Genomic DNA, 17182 nt, shown 5'->3' with positions numbered 1-17182 from the left:
GAAGCCATGGAAAGTGCAGAAGCACTGGAGGAGAATGTGAACGGCACAGCCTGTCCTTTCTGGGTTGCTGGTTGAGCTGGGACAATGAGGTCATGCTCGTCCCAGTCACAGCTCCCCCGAAGGAAGACACTCTGTAAACAGGAAGAACAAGTAGAAAGCAGGATGAACCAGCACCGGGAAGAATCCACTGTTCTTGGGGGCCAATTTCGGTCCTGCCCCGCAGGTCCACTCTGTAGAAGGGAGAAGGTGAGCCTGTGTTTCTCCACCAGCTGTGTGTGGGTGATAACGCAGGTCACCTTGCCCACACTTACTCTGTGGGCCGAGCACAAGCCCACATGTCCAGACAGCTTCTCAGTTACGTGTTGGTTGCTTTTACAGCTGAAGGAGAGCTTGCAGGTTAACCCAGCTATGTATTTTGCATAGATGCAGGAACGGACCCAGTGCAGGGGGTGCCTTCCAAGGTGAGCCAAGGTGGGGGCAGATCGGCCTCTCCTCACGTCCAGGGGGTGGTGCTTCGTGAGGCCCCATCAGAGGCCCTGGGGAGCGCAGGGAAAGGCCCTGGTTGTGGGGTCAGGCAAACAGATGTGGACCGCGCCCCACCCACCCACCCCAGACCCTTTCAGTGACTCTCCTACATTATTAACCTGTGCAGGTCCATCCACCTCCGTGGTAAGACTACCCTTCTGTCCCCTTGGGGTCTGGTGAAGCATGGGCAGGAGAGTGCCCATCAAGCGCTAGCCCAGGGCCGGGCACATGCCAGGCCTGAACGTCATTTCCTTCTGTTTTCTCTGCGCCATGCTCCCAGTGGCCCTCTCCTCCCCCACACCCCTACCTGCTGTCACGGTCACGGTCATGCTCTCGCCTTTCCTCCCGTATGCCCCTGGCCTGAACCTGCCTTCCTGCTCTGCTCTCTGCCTCCTGAGACTCTGCAGAAGTCACGCGTGTCATCACGGGCGGCAGCTCTCCCAGCGGCTGGTTGGGCGGCGTGGGGGGCATCTTGGGCCCGCTCTGGGGCTCACTTGTCTTGGTTGCACAGTGGGAGCCATCCTGTCTGCGTTATAACGTCGTGCGGATGAAATAGACAGGCACAGCACCTGCCATGCCATGGGCACTCAGGATACCATGACCGTCGCTGGTGCTGGGACTGCTCAGGCTCAGCTCAAGCTCCATGTGCTCTGTGAAGCCTGATTCTTCCCTGGAAGTTAGAAGCCCTTAGATGCAGTTTGACACTTAACCGGTCTCGGGTCCTGTGCTCGACTGGTCACGTGTCACCTGCTGGGCTAGGCGCTGTGTGCAGAGATGGGGCCGTGCTTTGGAAATGTGAGGACGTTGCTCCTCTGGGTGCAAGATTAACCGTAGCCCTCAGCAGCTGGGCTGTCCCAGCGAGCCCCACGGGACAACACCAACAGCGCGTGCTTCCGAGAGCCTCACTTGAAGCATCGCCATCCTTTCAGGCGGGTTTCAAATTGGGTGAGGGGCATCAGTACTGTGTTCCTCCTATTACTCAGGAAGATGCCAGACACTGAACCTCAAGTTGACAGGAGTCTGGCTGAGGTTGTCCCTTAGGGAGGACACAGGCAAGGTCCAAAGCTTCGGATGTAAAGGGCTAAGCATGACGTGGTGATGTCCCTGTGCCTTCCCCTCAAGTTTAACCCAAATATCCATGTAAGCCTTGGGGGAAACCAGCCGGGGGACAGCCTGGAGGTGGGGAGGGGAGCTGTAGCCGTGGCCTAGAGGCCCCCGGGCCTGGACGCACCATCGCCCTCTGTGGACCGCCTCCCGGGACAGTCGTTCCAGCTCCCAGCGGCTCGGAGCCGGGCAGAGGGCTCTCTAGCTCCTGGCTGGACAATGAGCGAGGAGGCGGGGGCCGAGGCAAGTGTGTGGCAGAAAGGGTCTGGGCTCTGCCCTCACGGCTGCCCACCACTCCTGCAGGCCTGACCTGCGGCGCCCTGTGTCTCTGGGCCGCACCGTGTCGCCCGTGAACAGTTGGACAAGGGTGTCCCAGCCGAGGCGGGCAGCTGTGGCCTGTGTGCGGGGGACTGGGGCTGCTCCTCGGAGGCCACGGGGCAGGAGGTCCGGCTGCGGCGGCGCCACGTCCACGGCCCGGCCCTGTGCCCGGGACGCACCGCCCACTCTGTTCTGGCGGCGGTGTCAGGGGCCGCATGGCACGGTCCCACACGGGTGTGCAGAGCCCCCCAGAGCCTGCGGGTGGAGGCCGTGAGGACGTGTTGGGCCCGGGATGGGGGAGACATCGAGGGGGGGCAACACGCTGGGGCATCAGCCTGCTCAGCATGCCACCACTGCCACTAACGGGGGACCCTGGTTCCAGTCCCGTCGGAGGAGGAGACCCAGGTCAGGCTCTTCTCCACTCTGGCCTCGGCCTCCTCGTCTCAAAGTCACTGCCCAGCAACGAGATGCAGGGCTCCCACCTCTGCAGCAAGGCCTGCCTGTCACGGAGGCGCGGCTGGGTGGCGGGGAGGGAAGAACAGGCTGTGCAGGCTCCACAGGCATGTCCAGAACCCTCGTGGGTACCGGGTGTACCGACTGGCCTCCAGCAGCAGCAGCCTCACCTCAGCAGGGGACGGAAAGCTCATCTGACCGAGGCACTGATCAGAGCCCCTCTTGCCAGCTCACTCCCCTGCCAGAGCCAATTAGGATATTGGGAATGCCGTTCCCAAGGGCTCCAAGGGCGTCTGCAGCTGGGATTGGGCTCCCAGTGCCTCAGGTGACCTACGAGAGAACACAGCCCGGCGTCAGGGACGCACATTGGGCAAGGACAGGCACGCCCCGAGCTGAGCTGTGGCCGTGGGTTTGCCGTTTGCCTGTAGGCGGCCCAGCCTGCCAGGTGTGAGGTCATGTTTATGGCCCCCATGGCAATGAAAGAGGCTGAGAGGTACATGTGGCTGCAGATGAGGCCCTACAGGTGGGGAGCAGGAGAGAGAAGATGCCGGCAACCTTTCCTGTGGCTCCCGTGATCCTCGGGCGTTGCAGGACGCGTGCGGTTTTCCACGGGCCGGCGTGATTTCTCCCCAGAGGTCTGTTTCTTTTCCTGAAGCACTTTGCTGCCATGAAGCGGCCACCAGGGGGTGGCAGACAATTGTGGCAAAGACTTGGACCCACACTTGATTTACTGCAACCGCACCACTCCCCACGCCACCCATCGAGACAGGCTTCAAAGCATGAAAAACTAAGGTGTGTTTGATCCCACCTATTAGCCAGGCCTTTTCCGCTGATGCATGTTTATGGTGTCAAAGGTTTGTGGTTTATGGTCTCGGTGGCGTCTTTTACTCTTCAAAGTCCTAAGCCTCCCAGCAGCAGGGGAGGCGTCCTTCCGTCTGTGGCCTCAGCAGACATGTTTCATCCTCTGTGTGGCCGAAGAGCAAATGTCAGGCATTTCTTAGGACTTGGCTCTGCTTTGGGATATTTTTAAAACGAAAGAGATATTCACTGAAGGACATTTGGGGAACCCTCTCCACTTCATGAGGTTATCAAGAGAAAGTAGAATATGTGAAGCACTTTGCACATTGTCTTAGGTAGTAAATAACACAGGATGGCTCTTCTATTATGTTGGAGCTTTTATTTGAATACTGACGTGGCTGATACTTTGAAGCATGGAGGGACTCTCTTCAGAGGTCACCTAGACCCTGGATTCAACACAAAAATGTGAAGACAGGTAATTCAGCAGTCTGAAAAATCCTTATCATGGGAAACCTTTTTATACCTATGTATATGTATGTACACACATGTATATTTCATATATTTGAAAGCACATTTATATATCATGTATCTTCTCTTATACACATTATATTCCTGATAATAAAGTCACATCGATACTTGGTGATTACAGTTCAAACTGGTGAGCACCAGGAAGAGCAGGTTCTCTACCACTTACTCCCTCCACCTGTGAGATCTTAATCAAGTTGCCATACTTTCTTCTGTTTGAAGGTCGTTTCTGTAATCGGGAAAGTAAACCAGCTGTGCTTGATGCCCCTCTACTTTTTTCCCTCAACTCTTCAAGTTTCCCAACTGTATCACGGCATTGAGCTATTATAAATTGATTTTATATGTCACTACCAGTCTTAACCTACAGTGCCGAAATTACTTACCAGATAAAAAGAGCATTCTTTTAGCAACTCAAGGGGAATCATCTGGTTTCCGATGCACTTCTCGGAGTTATTAGCTGCTGCCTTGTTAAAACTCTCATTCTTTTGCTGTCACCATTTTTAATGTGTCTTCGGAGGCGACTATAAACACTGTTTTTCAACATAATTCATCCCAAGTAATTTCCTTTGGGAAGAACAAAAGGAGCAGGCAGAAGTAACAAATTTTAGCTCTTTATTATAAGCAGATTCAACTGCAAACAAATATTTCCATTAATTATTTGGTATCATAGTACCAGGTAACATTAACTGATTACATCCATTTAAATACGGCAGAGGAATTTCCAATTATTTGCAGATTGTCACAGTTTACAGATTCCATTCATACTTGGACTAGCGATCAAAGAAAAGTGGTAACTTATTTAACTAGTGATCAGGATAAATATGGAATCACCTTCAGATAATAGTGCTTAAACAAAATAACCCATGTGCCTGGATTTAACATTTTTCAATTTGGTAAAACTTAAGGATACAAAAACAACAAAGAATAGTATGACATAGTGTCCACTGTTAAGCCCCAATCCAAAATAAAACGACTCAGTATTGTCATATTTCTTCCGATTTTGTTTCTTGGTTGTGCTTTATTGTCCTGAACACCAATAATTTCTAGATGATGCTTCCAAAGCATGACTTCCATATCACTTATTAAATATTTCTTGCATATGCCATTTACTTTTAAAAGGAATTTGTTGGCTTCAGGTTGTAAAGTTAAAACATAACTACTTTAGAGAATCTTCAACTCAGTCATTGAATCTGATAATGTAATTAATCTAATCATAAAATGTCTAGCCTCGCATTTCTATCTATTGAATAAACAAACCCTGTTGACTGCCTAATATGAGCTGGGAATTGTGGTCGAGTCTCAGGATAGAAAAGTCCAGTAGAAATATAATGCCAGACATCTATGTAATTTTTAATTTTCCAGTAGCCACATTAGAAAAATGCGAAATTTTATTTTATTTTTTTAAAGATTTTATTTATTTATTTGACAGAAACACAGCGAGAGAGGGAACACAAGCAGGGGGAGTGGCAGAGGGAGAAGCAGGCTTCCCGCGGAGCAGGGAGCCCGATGCGGGGCTCGATCCCAGGACCCTGGGATCATGACCTGAGGTGAAGGCAGACGCTTAACGACTGAGCCACCCAGGCGCCCCAAAGGTGAAATTTTATTACATTTTATTGAACACCATATATCCAATGTTTTTACAATATGTAATCAATATAAGTACTAATCAACGACATTTTTTAAAACTAATTAAAACACAATCTGGAATGCATTTTATCCTTACAGCACGGCTCACATGTTGAGGGCTCCGGGGGACATGGGACTATGGTCACCACCTGGGAAAGAGTAGGTTTGGAGGTGGGGTGTGACCCCCGCATTGTCAGAGGGGAGCTGGGAAACTGTGTCCGGGCCTGGGATTTAAGGGGCCGTGAAGAGAGAGGAAGCTGCTGGAGGCAGGAGGGAGAAGCCCGCAGGTACACTGGCCCGAGGAGACAGGTGGAAGGTGGCCCATGCATCCGGCGCAGTGGGTTGGGAGGCTGCCCGGGTATGAGCGAATCACAGACGGGAAGATGGAAAGTCTCCGGCAACTGGACTCCGGTCGTGGAAGTGACCCACTGTCACAGATTTGGGACCTGGCTGCCTACATCTCCAGGTCTCCTGACTCTCAGACTAACATTTTTGTGCGCTGCCTTGAAGCCAAGTCCAGTTTGGGCCTGTTGCTGCTTTAGGATTTATCAGAGCTTGGGTCAGTGATAAAATAGATGGGGAAACAAAGCGACACGCTAGGGAAAGTTGGAAAACCAGCCGACAACCAGAGTGGGTGCGGGACGACCGGAGCCAGGAATTACTGGAGACATAGACACATGGAGGGATGCTCTGTACCGGATTTATTTCTGATCTAAAATCCCTTTTTTTATCTCAACTTCTAGAAAAAGGGGGAGGAGAGGAAATACAGAGACAAAAGCATAAAAAGATATTAGCACATAAGAACAGAGGGAAACAGTGTTTGGGCTTGATGTTTTAAATATACTTTATTTCATTTCACAGTGTCAAGTCTGTGTTTGTCCCCTGCCAACGTAGAGCGACATAACCACAAACCTGCCCCCAAAACGTTATCGGCTCTGGCGTAAGGCAGAACGCGCTTGTGGACATGCACACGGACAAAGTAGCCGGGGTGGTTCACAGCAAAAGGCACGATGAGCGTAACAGAGTTTGCGACAGTGTCCTCCCCGCTGCTCGGATCTCCGGTGACAGGGGCACAGGCGACGAGTGCGCGCAGTAGAACAGCGGGCACGAGCCCGGGTGCCGTGCACGGGTCACTTCGGTTCGGCCTCACACACCCCGCTGGGGCAGGCAACGTGACGGTCGTCTGTACTTTGTAATTAAGGGGTCAGAGACTGGGGACTAGACCGGGTCCCCTCCGCTAGCGGGCGGCAGGAGGGGGACTTGAACCCCAGTGGCCGGACCCACCGGGATCCACGCTTGCACTCCACCCCAAATCGCCTTCTCAAACAAGGAACGGTAAGAGGTAAAAGGAATTCCACAGAGCCCTGTTCCCGCCCCCGGGACGACAGAAAGCCACGATTTCAAGAGCCACACGGGCGGTGTGACCATCAGTGCGGCCAGTGGTGTGAGCGGAGCGCCTACGTCGTCGGGCTCACCTAAATCAGAGCACTGCGTTTACTCGTCCTGGGGTCGGGTGAGCCGTCTCCAGGTCGGCGGAGCGCGTCGGGGGCGGCCCTCGTCCGCGTGGGTCCCTTGGGCGTCGTGCCGGACCTGGAGGCGGGGGTACGGCAGGGGTGACACGTCCAGCGTGTGGGTAGAACCGGTGCCTCCTGCGTTCCCCACCCGGGCTCTTAGCAAGCTTCCTTGGCGCCCCCAGCGGACAGCTCGAGAGAGGACCGCGCCGGCTCAGCCCCTGGAAGGCCGGACTTCAGCTACCGCCATTCAGAATAAAATCAAACCAGCCAAAGCCAACACCCTCCCCTCCCCACCCCCCAAGTGCTTCACTGACGGACTTACTCCCGTGTCCCCCTCGCGGCCGCTACACCTTGACTCCAGATTCTCCTTTAGGTATGGTGCTCTTCGATGGCGCTCTTAACTCGAACGTGCTCTTCCTTCTAAACTAGGTTTTCTTCATCTCTGTTTCCATTATACAGACAAGAAATGACCTCCCAGAGTGGTCCCCGGGCTGTCCCATTCTGGCCAGTGACAAACCGTGGGACGGGGTGTTGACGAGAAGAGCAAATCTCCTCTGCCACCCTTCCAGAGACCTTCCACAAGATGGGGCACGAGAGAGAAAAGACGGAAGGCACTCATGGACAAGCGAAAACTGGTGAGGTGTCCAGAAATCACTCAGAAAGTGACCTGGGACCCAAGCAGACAGTAACTCAAGTACGGAAGGGCAGGACGCTGAACGACTGTGAACACATTCGGTAATAAAGACTGCTAACAATCGGGTGTTTGAGTTCCAAAATGCATCAGACAATAACAATTACTTATTCACACGTCGTAGACAGGAAGTAGAGCTGAAATGATTTAGGAAGAATTAGGATAGTCTCTCACATTTATACTCAACTTTATATAAAAATGCATTTTTACAACTATTATCTCCTTTGACTCTCACCAACCTCTGTTGGGGTAAATAAGTGGTCTCCTTATTTTATTGATAAAGAAGGGCTCAAACAGGGAAGGTAGTGTGCTTAAGGTTATATATACGTGTAGTGATACAGCACAGACCATTTGATAGTTTGCCGTTTCCCACAGTAAGTGACCTTCAGAGGGATCATTTCAAGTATGACTGTAGTCTGTGCCACTATAAGGAAAGGCCTTTGAATCTGCCATTCCACATCACCCTTTGCCAACGTGGGTACTCTGTGCTACCAACATAAGGGACAGACACCCCCTCAGCCCTCAAGCCCACCATGGAGTCAGTTTGGAGACCGTGACATTTTCTCATGAAAGATGGAGAATCTTTCCTTTTGTAATTCTGTGTTGTTTTAGATTTTAAACAAAACACCTTTATTTTATTTTTTTAAAGATTTATTTATCTTGAGAGAGTGAGAATGAGAGAGAGAGAGAGCACATGAAAGGGGGGAGGGTAGAGGGAGAAACAGACTCCCCGCTGAGCAGGGAGCCCGACGCGGGACTCGATCCCGGGACTCCAGGATCATGACCTGAGCCGAAGGCCGTCGCTTAACCGACCGAGCCACCCAGGCGCCCTAAACAAAACATCTTTAAGTGACTACAGTTATAGTTATGACCATCTACTTTTAAAGGCACTGAGGTAGTAGGAAATACTGCATTACATCTTTGTTAAGCAGAAAAGAACGGGTATTAGTGTGACTTTGGTACTGTATTCAGACTCGCTGAGTCTCCATTTCCTCCTCTGTAAAACCAGGAGCAAGAGAAGTTGAAGAACAAGATTTACTCAGCACCTGCCACACCCCATGTGCTACATCCAGTGCTTTGATAACTTACTGAGTCACCAACAACCCTCTGAGGTAAATACAGCTATCATCTGTAACGTACAGGTGAGAACATTCAAACAGAAACATTAAGTAGAAACAGAAACGTTAAGGAACTTGTCCAAGGCGGAATCCCAAGTGGTAGCGCCAGGACTCACTACCTGGCGGTCGGTCCGCAGCTGTTAGTCTCCAGGCCGAGCGACACTGTGGCCCCGGGGTCCACGTGTGAGGAGATGGGACAACACGCCGAGGAGGTTAGCACACTGCCTGGCACACAGTAAGCACCCAACCAACCTTAGCAAGTATCAGAACAAAACAAAATCATAAAATAATGTATCCTGTAGCTATTATTTGGCAATAAAACATACATATATATAAAACACACATACCCATTATCACAAATATGTGAAATAACTATCACCCAATAGATATTTTATCACCATGTATCCCCAAGTAAATTTTGAGATTTATATTTTCCTTTTTTTTTTTGCTGGATTAATGAAGCACCAATAAACTCAAGATAAATCAGAATTTACTCTGAACATACCATAAGGAGACAAGACAAATATTCTTTCCTCCTGAACACACAGAGAACATCAGTGGCATCTTTTTTTTTTTAAGGTGCAACGATTTATAAAAATAAAGATAAAATTAGCAGAATAGGTCTTTTTTACATATTCACATATAAAATCATGAACTACTAATAATTTGGATGGAATAACTGACCATCAATAAACATTTACTGAGAGTTTGTTCAACAGATCATATTTTTTTTAACACAGAAGTAACTGAGCTTTCTATTTGGAGAGCCTTTCTGAAAAATAACTCCCCCCCCCCCCCCCGCTGGGGGTAAGGTATTTATCTGATCTCATGCATGACTACACTGAGAATAACTCCCCAGTTGGTAAAATTAACAGATTTACTTTCTTGTCCACAAACTGGAGAAGGGGTCAAATGAAATCTTGGGGATAATGCTGAGTCATAACTACTCTAAACGGAAATAAGTCAGTAATTGTACATCTAGTACTTCAAAATATCTGAGTGAACTTTTAAATTCAATTACATGGATATTTTACCCATATAATATCAAATATCTGAATGTTTCCAAATTACCAGTTTGACTAAGTACTAATTTTCATTCTAATGTTTGACTGTTAGGTTAGTCTGTGTATAATGCCAAAATACTAAATGGTAACACAACATTCCAAATTAGCCAATCTTTAAAAGTATGTGTAACTCATAATAAAAAACAAGTCTAGGGGCGCCTGGGTGGCTCAGTCGTTAAGCATCTGCCTTCAGCTCGGGTCCTGGGATCGAGCCCATCGGGCTCCCTGCTCCACGGGAAGCCTGCTTCTCCCCCTCCCACTCCCCCTGCTTGTGTTCCCTCTCTCGCTGTGTCTCTCTCTGTCAAATAAATAAATAAAATCTTAAAAACAAAACAAAACAAAACAAACCAGTCTAACCCCTTCCTCTCCCCTCAAAAAATCCTACTTACAAAGATATGTAACTTACTACCAGGTGGTATCTGGAATATCTGCCAAGATAATCTTTTCTTCAATCTAATACATTAAGAACAAATACTATTGCGGTCAAAATGTACTATGCACTTGCAACTGTACACATGAAATATCATTATGATAGACATTTCTCGGTCTTCTTAAATGGGAGTCTGATAGGTACCTGGCAGCTACTTCGTGTCTCTACCTGGTGGGCAAATTTTATATATACTGTATTTTCATCATGGTCCATCTATTTAAAAGATCACCGTATTGACACAGATCTATTCAGTGAACGTAATAATAAACCATGTAACATTACAAAGGAAAAATAAAGCTTACGTCATCTGGATATAAAGGAAGATTGGTATCACTGTACAGGAAACAAAATCACATGGAAATGGAAGACATGAAAGAAATCATTAGTATGTACGATGCAGGGCTTAGTCAGATTGGTACTTTACTTACCGACTTGGCTAATCTTAGGCACTGGACAAGCCTCAGAACTGTCAAGCAACTAATACTTGCTATATATATTGTATAAGATATACAGATAAGTTTATATAATAAAACTAATATACTGCTTCACAATTTTGAGTATTGTAATGTATTTTTTAAAACTTGCTCAATATTTGAGAAAAAATATTATAATTTTATAAGTTCAGTATGTAGGACCAGCCATAAAGCCTATTCAATGTAACTGAAGACCGTCGGGGAATTTCTGGGTCGCAAAATGTTAAATAGCACAGACATTAGAGACAGTGAAAGATTTTATTTTTTCTTTTACTTTCATCCAAACACACCCTTTTCTGGAAAACATAAAAGCATGCACATTGATGGCATTCTTATAAAGAAAAACTAAGTAATAACTAAGCTGCAAATCAAGAATAATAAGAATAACACAAAGGCTTAAATGATATGTGAAAAGATTTACAGGTAGATACAGGGCTCTTAATTTTAGAAAATAATAATTCAAGTCATATCAACACGTGTTAAAAAGAAGCTAATTTTCCAAATATTTTGATACAAAATTTTTAAACTAACAAATATATTTTATAGAACTTCTGTGAGAATATAAGTATGTTCATAAGAAACATGATGTTCAAAGTGATCTTATGCCGTTCACTGAGACTTCTTAAAATCAGTTATAATCAACATTAATTCCAATGGTACTACTTCTTAAAATTTAAATTTAGAACATATCCATGATATTCAAGGTAAGTTGCACAACTTACATTTACTTTGATCTAATTAGAAAAAGCTTCTAACTTTAGGGTTGTTAAAAAAAGTATTAACAAAGACATGGGATTGATTTAACCTTCACTTTACTAGAAAGAGAAAATGACAATTTGGCATGAGAACACTTTTCAGAAGTGTGACCTACACCGCCGTGCAGTTAGGCCAGCCACATCCCGTGGGGACGTGTGCACACATACTCACACTAACGTACGTGGACAACTCCCATTACCCAGCTGTGCAAAGGTGCCGTCTGACGTGGCCTGCTCTCTGGGTCTGGAGAATTGGTTAGACAAAATTTCCCTTCATTATTTTCATTTTGTTCGTCATGATTCAGCTGGTGTGTTTCATCTGGGGCATGGATACAATTTTACAACAAAAATCCATTAAGCAGAAATGTTATCTTAAAGGGCTGGTAGGCAATCAAATTGAAGTTGTAACATAAAAATAGAGCAGATCCAAAAAGGTCATCCTCTTGCACAGGATAGATTTATTATTTCATGACTGAAAACTGAACTGTGTGATTTGGTTCCGGAAACACAGCTCTTGTTTTGAGGTGATATGGCTTAATTGTGTAGCCCCATTAAAACCAATGAGAACTAAACAAATTCATTCAGGCTTGATGGATTAAATCTCCCTGGCTTGTGGAAGGTGAACTTCTTGACATGAGACAAGTGCAAAACGCCTTTGCCGCAGCTAGCGAGGCTGGCTCACAAGAGCTTAAACGAACAACTCTGCAGCAGGACAAACCCTGGCCGGCTACAGTTCCTCCCTGTGCACATATGGTACCAGGCACCGAGCAGCACACTGCCAGTAAGCCAAAGGGAAAGAATCCAAACCCAGTGGAAATCAACCGTGATGACATAAAAAAAAAAAAAAAAAAAAAGACTTCTGAATTAAATGTTGTGCTAAACTCAATAGTAACAGGCAAAGGCACATGCTAGTAAATCTAGTCAGATGTTTGAAGGCTCCCATCACCTCAAATTACCTGTAGACTCAGGTCCAATAAAGGTTCACACTGATTATTTTGATATAAAAAATAACAGCAAACCTGAAGGTTTTCAAGTAGTTACGGCACAGATGCTGGGAAGTACTAAGAGCTTAGCATAACTCTTCAAAAAGCCGGGCAATGTAAAGTTCTGCTATAATGAATCAGGGTCACAATTCTAACTTAAACTTAATTCTCATATTTTATACATTATTCTTTTGTACACAATACAGGGTGTGCAAATTAAGCTGTTTCAATAAATATTAGAAATGTTAATTACTTTGCAAATATAAAGTAAAATCAGCTAATAATGCAATACAATAAAAGCATGCGCTAACCAGAGCTTCCTCCCCAGGGACAATTTCTTGCCCTTTTCCTTGGTATGCCTCTTAAACACTTAAATACAATTTCTTTCACTCCCTTGGAGACATTAAGCAAAAAGCAAAATATTACATAGCTCCAAGATCCTAAATATCTTAGTGATAAAGGTTGGACTAGTCAAGTTATAAAAAATTAAAAATAACAAATACAGTGAAATATACTGCAAATTAATGTTCATGAACGCAGCCATCTGAATTACAAAACAATAACAAATTATACAATCCTAAGAGTCTTCTGAAAATGACATTAGTTCATAGGAAATGCCAAGTATAGCATAAACTGTTTAGTTTTTCCCTTTCCAGCAGCTTCTGTTCTAAAGTTGTAAAACCATGTATGTTTGCCCAAGACCAACTGCATATCGGCTTTAATCAGAAATTCTATTTTATCCAATGTTCAATCAACAAGGCTTTATTTACACTTCTTATTAAAATCAGGAAACAATTTGCCGTAAGGTGTGGCTGCCAACACTGAACCACGGAGCACATCCCACTGCCTGCAGACAGCTACCTGCTCAAGCTTTTATACTAACCCACAAGCAGCCAATTAAGGTTCCATAAATCCACGTTCTTACATAGAGTTTCCTTCCAGCCTCGGTCATAAGCATACCAGCAGTCAAACCACTTAAGATCAATAATGATGGTAAAGTCTTCTTGAGACTTAATTTAGAATTAACACTTTCCCCAGGAAATTTGTTTCTTCTTTCTGGATCCAGTGAATCATAAAACTCTATAAGCAACCTATGGCCAGAATGGAAAAAAAAAAGTTTCAGGTTTAGTCACTTAATAGTCTAATTTAATAAATAGCTCTGGATGCCTATTACATGCTGGAAAAACTATAAGGTCCTTGGGAAAAAAAGATGAATGAGGAAATACCTAGAGACTTGATTTAACTGGAGTTTCTAGACTTTAAAAATATCTTTATATGCTCACGATTAGTGCAGATGATTGTATTAGATGTAATTTTTTAAAAAGATGGTTTTAAGTAATTTTGTGGGGAAGATTTTTTTTAAACTTTAGATTTTTAATAATTTTCCAACAACCAGACTCGCTCACCCATGGGTAATAACCCATCTCACTTCGTCTCCACCTTCCCCATCTTTACTCCTTCCTACGGCTCCCATTCCATCAGAAGTCAAAGAGAAGATGAGCAGTTCTTATAACATATATGGAGTTTCCCCCCCAAAAGCCCTCACTCACATGGGATTATAAAAATAGGTACAAGAATGAAAAAATAGCATAGTTAATTCATTTTCCTATCTTATTTAAAAAATGTAAAGTTATAACAGCAGGACAGACTGAGCATAAAACTCTCAAACACAAGTACAAAAGCAGAAAATCCTTCCATTACCTTAACAAATTCCCTAGACATAACCACTGTTTTAAAAGGTCCAGACTCATTCTAAGTATGTATTAGCACCTACAACACGAAATACACTGGATATTAAGCATATTGTTCAGGCATTCTTTTCTTTTCTGAGAATTGATTCATGTATTTTATTTTCGAAATTTCTTCCATAACCCAAGTGGGTGGCAGTGAATGGTTGGTGAAATAAATTATGTCATGTACAACTGATGGTCAATGAAATAGGGAAATGTAGCTACTTGTCTATAAATTTCAGAGAGTCTCATTTTCAATGCAGCACACTTCTAATAATTTTCACTTTTTAAAGTTATACTCAAAAGGGTTAATGAGGAAATAATTTTATTGTAATACAACAAAGAAAGGAACAGAGCAGTCTGCTGAGAAGTGTTATCAGGAGAATAAAACACAGGTAAAATTTCTGAACATAAACCTAATTTTGGAAGTCTTACTTTTGAGTCTGTAAAAACGCCACACTTTTCAATGTGGTTTTAGTAAATGATGCATCCTATAATTAATGGGTCTATTTTTTTTCAAAAAGAAGATAAAAAGTAGAGATGTTTAAAACATATCTTTCAAGAAACAGGATATGCTTCAGAAAGGATAAAACTCCCACTGACAGCAAACAAACAGTAAATAATATACCCTGAAGTTTTCACCCAAGAGAATTCAGTTTCTAAGTATCATATCAAAACCTGACATCCACTTTTTATCTTCCTAAAAAGAGAAGAAAATCCTAAATTCTTTTCCTTTAGAAAACTGTATGAAATCCAAGGGGTCCTGTTATCCGCTATGGAGGGCACCTGCTCCCCCGGGGTTCGCCCGTCAGTAAGGGGCACTTCACATTCCCTCCCTCAGTTCGACCTCACTAAGCTGTGCCTCACCCAGGAGGTATCTAAATACACCGTAACTTACTGACAGGCAATGCTCAGCAAGAGTCAACACTGTTGTTTGCTCTGAAGCAATGTGATTAGCACGGATGAGCACAAGGTCAATCCCAGAAACTGTTTAGGCCCCAAAATACTAACAGCAAAAGACATTTTGGTCAGAACGTCACCTGGCCCTTCTTCTTCCAACAAATATACCCTTTTCCACACATACATCAGACACAATGCTCTATCCCACAGCTTCGCTCTCTGGGCATCGTGGGCATGCCAGCTAGTTCTCAAACATACCACCTCTTTGTCTGACCCGGGAATGCACACATGGGGCATCTCACAGTGGAAAGCTGGGGGGGGGGGTGTTTTCTAATTTTACATCCCACCTCAGAGTGCCGTCTAGGAAATATTGTGAATGAAAAGAGGGAGGCCTCCTCTAACAAGTTCTTTCACAGACAATGTAACAGAGTAAGGTTTAAAACATGAACAGACTGGACCCGAGTTTATAAAAAAGCATTACATTAGTTTCAAATTGTTTATTTACTACAGTGAAATGTAGCTGAACCCAAGTTTTTGAAGTAGGAGAACTGCTGTTACTCACTTATCTTTAATTTCAAAACGCTCATGAAGCCATCTTCTCATAAATGCCTGTTCTTCTGGGACATCTTTTTTGTCTATACGATCAATGTGAATATGAATTTTTGGACATTCTTTGCAGAGAAATTCTAACAAGAAACAAAAAAATTTCATTTTTTGTTATTTTACAATTCACGGTTATATAAAACAACTGAAAATGAGGTAAAAAATATTTTTAAGTGATGAAAAAGCAGATTCTTCAGCAAAAAAGAAAAAAGTTAAAAGAAAATAAGAATTCTACACTGATGGTTTTAGGTTTCAAGCTGAAGTAGAAGAATGTGTTGTAATTTCCCAGTCTACCACAATTACCTGAAGTCACTAAGCTAAATGGATAGTACCAAATGTTACTTTTCATAAAATAACCTTCATTTCCACAGGCGACCGAGGAGTAGAAGGTGGACTCCACTGCAAGTCCACACCCACCCTCTGAAGGGTGCCCAAATGCCAGCCACCCTCAGGCTCACGAATCACCTGCAGGAGACTAGTCCGCTGTTTCCAAGCGTATCACTCATCACACACTGTCACTTCTGTTCCCACGAGGCCATGAGTCCCCGAAGGGCACACATGAAATCTGTCTGGTTCACTCTGCCAGAGCCCTGGGAGCATGAAGCACTTAACCCCCTGAATCCCTAGTGCCTTCACCGGGCACATCAGCCTGTCATGGAGTGTCACACACCCAGCACAGACGTGGGAAAGAGACCTCCATTCCTCTAGGACTTGCTATTGGTTTCTACTCACTGGTACTCCCGGCTCTCCTGGCCTTCGCCATATTTTCACATAACATATTTGGTTTAGGAACCAAAATTCCTTCTGTGGAATAGCTCTGAGCTTTTAAGTGACTACAGTTCCTAAGACAGGCTAATTTGAACAAAGCAGGCAGTCCTCTTTCAGCCTGGGTCGCACAAGCAATGAGGCCAGGATTTATTCCAAGACAAGAAAGAACTCTGAGCTGGGAAATTCTCCTTCTTGTGGATGGCTTTTGGTGAAAAGGTGAGATTATGAACAGATTTAAAGTCCTTGGAGAACAAGACGTTCCTAAGAGATGTAAGAGGACACTATGTCCCCCAGGTGGGAATGCGAGGAGGCTGAGACCTGTTATCTCAAGTTGAAATGTGTTCAAAGACAGTGTTCCAAGAAGTGGTGACTCACACGCTCTGTGGTTGAAGGAAGAGTTTCAGCTTCAAGAAGTCTCTAGTCTTTGGACTCTGCACATGTCTGTTTTTTGTTAGGTATTCTCTACAATTGTTCTTCTTTACCACTGGTGCCAAGCCTTAATAACATGTGGCATTTCCGTCATCAAAATTATCTTACCGTTATATACTTTCAGGAGGGAATTGGCTTTGATGATAAAGGCACAAAAAGCACAGGGGGAAGACTGGACTCCAGAATTTTGGTCTTAGTTTTCTCAAGTTCCGTTGTCGGTTACGGAACCGAGGAACTGCAGAAGAAGGATTTTAGCAGCAGAACCATGCAGAGGTTCAGAGCACGGACAGGGCAGCCAGGCAGCCTGGGTCTTGATCCCTGTTCAGCCCTGGGAAGATGGGCTCGCTCTCGGTGCCTGCCCCCCAGTCTGCAAGG

General features: G+C 44.9%; 1 protein-coding gene across 5 annotated transcripts in view; it reads right to left on the bottom strand.

Annotated features, from left to right (window-relative positions):
• Positions 1 to 5289: 5289 nt before the first annotated feature.
• Positions 5290 to 17182, bottom strand: part of AGPAT5 (1-acylglycerol-3-phosphate O-acyltransferase 5) — a 67027-nt gene continuing 55134 nt past the window's right edge. The window contains exons 7-11 of one of the 5 annotated variants that reach the window (XR_015767725.1): positions 15570 to 15693; positions 13261 to 13468; positions 7186 to 11713; positions 6825 to 6939; positions 5290 to 6532 (exon numbers count right to left, since the gene is read on the bottom strand). Coding sequence is in view for 1 of the 5 variants with exons in the window: in XM_028099873.2 (XP_027955674.1) it covers positions 13243 to 13468; positions 15570 to 15693 (350 nt within the window). In the remaining 4 variants the exon portion in view is untranslated. Of the gene's footprint in view, positions 6940 to 7185; positions 11714 to 12233; positions 13469 to 15569; positions 15694 to 17182 lie in introns of those variants that run through there. The other 4 variants (XR_015767724.1, XR_015767726.1, XM_028099873.2 and 1 more) reach the window with 4 other exon arrangements.

This window comes from Eumetopias jubatus, unplaced genomic scaffold (assembly GCF_037043125.1).
Source record: "Eumetopias jubatus isolate StellerSeaLion01/CBP00866 unplaced genomic scaffold, mEumJub1_p1.0 scaffold_2, whole genome shotgun sequence".
Classification (NCBI taxonomy): Eukaryota; Metazoa; Chordata; class Mammalia; order Carnivora; family Otariidae; genus Eumetopias; species Eumetopias jubatus.
This window is presented reverse-complemented; position numbering and strand designations above follow the sequence as displayed.